The following is a 5,266-nucleotide window of genomic DNA, read 5'->3' on the forward strand; positions in this document are numbered from 1 at the left end:
AGAGGGAGTTTTGATTTCAAGAAGGAACTCTACAGCAGTATCTCTAGATCTCTATTCTCAGAGTAGCCTAAAGGTCTGCATCTGAATAGTGAGTTGGTAGCAGGATGTTTTTGCTCCGACTTTGTTTACATCTCTGACATTTTAATTTTTATTGTTTTCAACGAATGCTTGGGATGCTTGGTTGACATTTTCTTCAACTTTTTACCAAGGAAGATTGGTCAACCACTGCGAGGACAGCAGGTGTAATTTTAACACTTTGTTCACACGTTGTATATTTCGTTTATGGTAAATATGTATAACATTATGGAGCACCAACTCAAGACCTCTGTTCCCTCGCATCATCTTGGAACAGGGATGCCACCTGCGAATGGAGGAGGGGGGCACGGGGGCAGCCACACAGGTTCCAAACCACCGGCAATCCAACCTGACCCAATGGACAAAGTTAAGCGGCCCATGAATGCCTTCATGGTATGGTCTCGCGGTGAACGACGGAAAATGGCTCAGGAGAATCCCAAAATGCACAATTCTGAGATATCCAAACGGCTGGGTGTCGCGTGGAAATCTCTGACAGACGCCGAGAAAAGGCCCTTCATTGACGAGGCCAAGCGCCTCCGCGCGGTGCACATGAAGGATTATCCAGACTATAAATACAAACCCCGTCGTAAAACCAAACTGATGCCGAAGAACAATACTCTAGCCGCGCAGTATCAGATGTCGGCCGGTAACCACCTGCTGAGTGCATCTGCAGCTCAGGGACAAGGTGGAAACCCCAGAATCGACAGTTATGGCTGGGGCCACACCGGGGGCTACACCGCGACGATGCAGAGTGAGGCCCTCGGCTACAGCCAGCAGCTTCACCGCTACGACCTGTCAGCACTTCAGTATCAGTCCAGCGTGGCCCAGGCGCAGGCCTACATGAATGGTGCCAACGCATACAGGTGAATTTAGATTGTTACCTTTTGTCAGTGAATGGAATTGCTGTGTATTCAGCTATATTTCCTTTCCAATATACCAATTGGAGTTATAGGCCTAAACTGTTGCTAATCAATAGTCATTGAGATGTTGGAACAACAAAACCCACGGCTAGGTTGTTTTAAGGATGCTGGTAGCCTATTCCCATCTTGTTAATATAGGTTTTAGGTTTGTTTTCTGTTATTTATTTGCCTCAATTGATTAGTAACTCACGCTCCAATCTCTGTCATCCAGCCCCATGTCCTACAGCAGCAGCCCCCAGCAGGTCAGCCCAGTGATGTCTATGGTGAAGCAGCAGTCTGATGGCCACAGCATGTCCCCCTCCCCTACGGGGACCCACAACCACCACCAGGCCCAGCGTGGTATCCAGGTCCAGGGGGACCATCTCAGGGACATGATCAGCATGTACATGCCCGGGGGAGATGCCTCAGATGCCCAGAGAGGGTACTCTGTCTCTGCAGCTAACATCCAGCAGCATTACCTGGGAGGGTCAGCTCCACTCACCCACCTTTGAATTCTCTCTTACCCACAACCTGATCTCAATTGATCTGTTGGGATTGACTGGTGGCAGACCAATGTGGTCAGTAAATGTGTAGGGACTGAAGAAAGAAACACTTAATTTTAATACAAAGATGCGATCAGTCACTGACATAGACACTATTTTGTGACAAGATGATGACATCATTGGTCATTGATTGGTTGAATGGTTTCAGTGTACATTTTAGTTGGAATGCCTCAATGGTTATGAGTAATTTCAAACCCCAGATATTGTCCCATCCTGGCCTTTCTCTACCCCCCACCCACCCACCTGAATATAGTTTTTAAGACTGCAATGGGATCTCAAAAAGTTGAAATGGACTTATGACATTTTATTTTCATGAATTCTGAACAAAATGGCTTCGACGTTGACAATCCCAAGTTTTCCTCTCAGACAACTGCCATTTCTGTCAGTTCAGAAAATGAATGTACATCTAAATGGGTCTACACACTTTGATTTATATTCAAGTTAATGGCAGTTGGTTTTTATTTCACAACTTTTTGAAACACAAAACTGAACAAATGTTTGAGGATTTTGTTATTGTTTAGTTTAAATCAATGCTGCTTTTCTGAGGCTCAGGCCTTATTTGGAGTTGTGAAATGTATTGAATAATGTTTTCATGAATGCCCTTATAGTAAGGGTATTGTTATTTCAAGTCACTTGACAACAATAATGTAAAAAAAAAAAAGTAATAAAGATTTGGTTTATAATTTTTTTCTACCGTCACTATTTGTCTATAATAAATTCCTAAACAAACACCATTTACATAAAATGTAGATAAACTTAAGGATTAACATTGATACAGGCTACATTTACTTCATGTGTGATTTTCATATCAAATGTTTTTATTTGTGGCTTGAGTAAATCTGGCATAAGTAAAAGTCCTATATAGGTCTACATCCACCGATAATATCTCACTTTCTCCAGACCAACAAAAAAGGAGAGTGGACTCCAGAGCATAATTGCCCATTTCGGTAAATCTCATTGTTCTCTCACTGCTTTAGAGCATGCAGGTGCACACAGTATACCGTAGTTCTCAGCATGTCTTATGCCGGGCTTTGTCCTCTTTTCTCTGGGTGTCCCACGGGGCAGAAAATTAGCGTTGCATTGAATGCCCATTCTCCTTATCCCACAGTCCAGGCCTAACCCTTTCCCTGCCCCTCGCCATTCTCATGGAAATACGGTCTGCTATCACATCGCTGACTGACTAGTCAAGCTAGGCTAGGGAATGTCATAGGGCAGGCCATGGATGCATATTTACGGAACTCAACAAACTTTTGTGCCTAAACTATTTCACAAAGTTAGTAAAGCATTTTTTAAGATTGTCTTTTCTGATTAGGGCAACTCGGAAACATGTAAACTAATGGATAGAGTGAGAGTACCTGCATTTGTAAGCTATACTCTCCTTTGGAGGAAGGGAGGGGGGGACTCCAAAGGAAGGGGGGTCCACTTTTCTGGTTGAAGAAATCTCTTAGCAACAGGCAGTCTTCCACATGTTGTTGTTGCCAAGGGATACCCCTGTCACCAAACTAACTACCCCCTCCAGTTAAATAACTAAAACACTCTAAAGACACTCCTGTCCTCTTGCATTTCAACAAAACACCTCTATCCCACCCAACAGTCTTTTGTAGATGTAAAATATAAAAGCCTACACAGCACAATTCAACAATTTTATAATAGGCAATTGATAGTTTAGCATTGATCTGTGAGTCTCTCAAACTGATAATGCTAAAGCACACCATAATGTGTGTGTGGGATGTACGGCTAAGAACTAGACAGCCCTTACAAAGATGTACCATGGTAGTTCAATGAAAGAAAATACCATGGTACTTTCATGGTGCAAATACCATGGTATGTTCCTGCCATGGTAGTGACCAAAAAGCAGTGATAGTACCATGGCATTTTGTTCATTGTACTACCACAGATGGAGTGACTATACTATGGTTTAGTACTAGCAGGATGTAAACATGAAAGCATAGTAGTTGTTTACAATGTATTACCATGATACTATGGTCTTTGTCCCAGCCTTTTTTGGGTAAAGTGACCAAAAAAAGTAATGCTTTATGGTACTGACATAACGCAACATTGAATTAGATCACTAAAAAGCTCAATCTTCAACAATCTCAAGAATCACACACACCTAAGCAAGCGTGTGCACACACAAAACATTCCCCAAACACTTAATTAATTCATCTATCAAAATCAGCCTTGCGTATGGAAAAAAAACCCAGGGAAAAGGTACATTCCCTGAAAAAAGGTGTGGAATTGCTGAAGGAATGGGGAGAGAGGGGAGAAAAGGAGAAAAAGAATGAGAGAGAGAATAGAGGAAGGTAGAAATAGGATAAAGAGAATGGAGGAGAGGGGAAAGAGAGAGGAGAGGGAAGGATAAAAGACAAGAGGATAGAGAGAAAGGGGGAAAGAGAGAGGAAAAAATAGAGAGAAGGATAGAGAGAAATGAACAACAAGAGAGGAGAAACAATAAGAAAGGAGGATGAGAAAGAGAAAAGAGAAGGATAGAAAGAGAAAATGGATGGAGAGAAAGTAGGAGAGAGGATAAAGAAAGACAGAAAAGAGCAAGGGGAAAAGAGAGAAATGGTGAGAAAAAAGGGAACATATAAGGATAAAATAAAATGAGAGGCTAGAGATAGAGAGATGAAAGAGAAGAAAGGAGGGGTGAAGGGAAGAGAGATAAGAAAAAAATATGTTTTTGACCGTTAGGGTATGTCACGAGTATCAGTGTAATGCGGTGGGTCGAAGTCAGGCGCAGGACACAGAACTCAATGAAAACGTACTTTACTGATAAGTAAAGAAACCAATACAAAATACCTCCACTCAGGAGGAACAAACCCGCTCACCAAACGACACACGAAACGAAAAACAAACACACACAAAACACAATGGGAGCCACCGGGTTAAATAGGGAAGGAGTAATTACATGATGGGAAACAGGTGTGTGACAATCAGACAACAACAACAGGTAGAACATAGAAACATAGAACATAGATCGGCAGTAGCTAGTATTCCGGTGACGACGAACGCCGAAGCCTGCCCGGGCAAGGAGGAGGGGCAGCCTCGGCAGAATCCGTGACAGGGTAATAGTGGCTGATAAGTAGGGATCTGTTCAAACAAAGTTATTACCAGACTTTCCAATAAATAATAATCTTCCAGCACAATGAGAAAGCACATAGACACTGTATATGAAACTGGTAACATGAGGTAAAATGAATGAAAATGTTATCGATGATGGCCTCCACAATGTGATCATCCAGCTTCTCCTTGCACACATTTCCTTATGCTGCATGGCTGGTTGCTGCTCGCCAGCACAGCTCTCGGCAGAAGAGCCACCAACAAGTCAGCCACCAGTTTTGTTACTGACTTGTGACAGCACATCTCCAGCTTGGGCTTGTTGATTGCTCACCATGCCAATCAGCTGAATAGTGGCCTGAAATAATTTTACAAACTGTTCATACTTATTATTCTGCTGCCACGTAGCGCCAAAACCGCAAAAGCTACCAACACCAAAACAACTTGAACATTTCCAGACTACCACTGGTCAGTGTGCTTAAAAAAACATGTTTTGATACTACTAATACTTTTCACACTACAACCATGTTTGCATAAATCCCAATGGGAAAAATTCCGATCACTACTAGTCTTCAACCATTTTAGCTAGAAAGGCAATTCAAACTGTAAAACGTGCAGACCGGTCTGGAATGGCGTGCTTGTATAGTAACAATAACCACGCAACTAATGACC

General features: G+C 42.5%; 1 protein-coding gene across 1 annotated transcript; it reads left to right on the forward strand.

Moving 5' to 3' along the window:
- Positions 1-1,774, forward strand: LOC121574114 (transcription factor Sox-19a-like). Its single transcript, XM_041886719.2, has 2 exons — positions 1-938; positions 1,207-1,774. Exons 1-2 carry the CDS (start codon positions 283-285, stop codon positions 1,484-1,486), a joined length of 936 nt encoding a protein of 311 aa, XP_041742653.1. The 5' UTR covers positions 1-282; the 3' UTR covers positions 1,487-1,774.
- The last annotated feature ends 3,492 nt before the right edge of the window (positions 1,775-5,266 follow it).

The sequence above is a fragment of the Coregonus clupeaformis genome, chromosome 9 (genome assembly GCF_020615455.1).
Source record: "Coregonus clupeaformis isolate EN_2021a chromosome 9, ASM2061545v1, whole genome shotgun sequence".
Taxonomy (NCBI): Eukaryota; Metazoa; Chordata; class Actinopteri; order Salmoniformes; family Salmonidae; genus Coregonus; species Coregonus clupeaformis.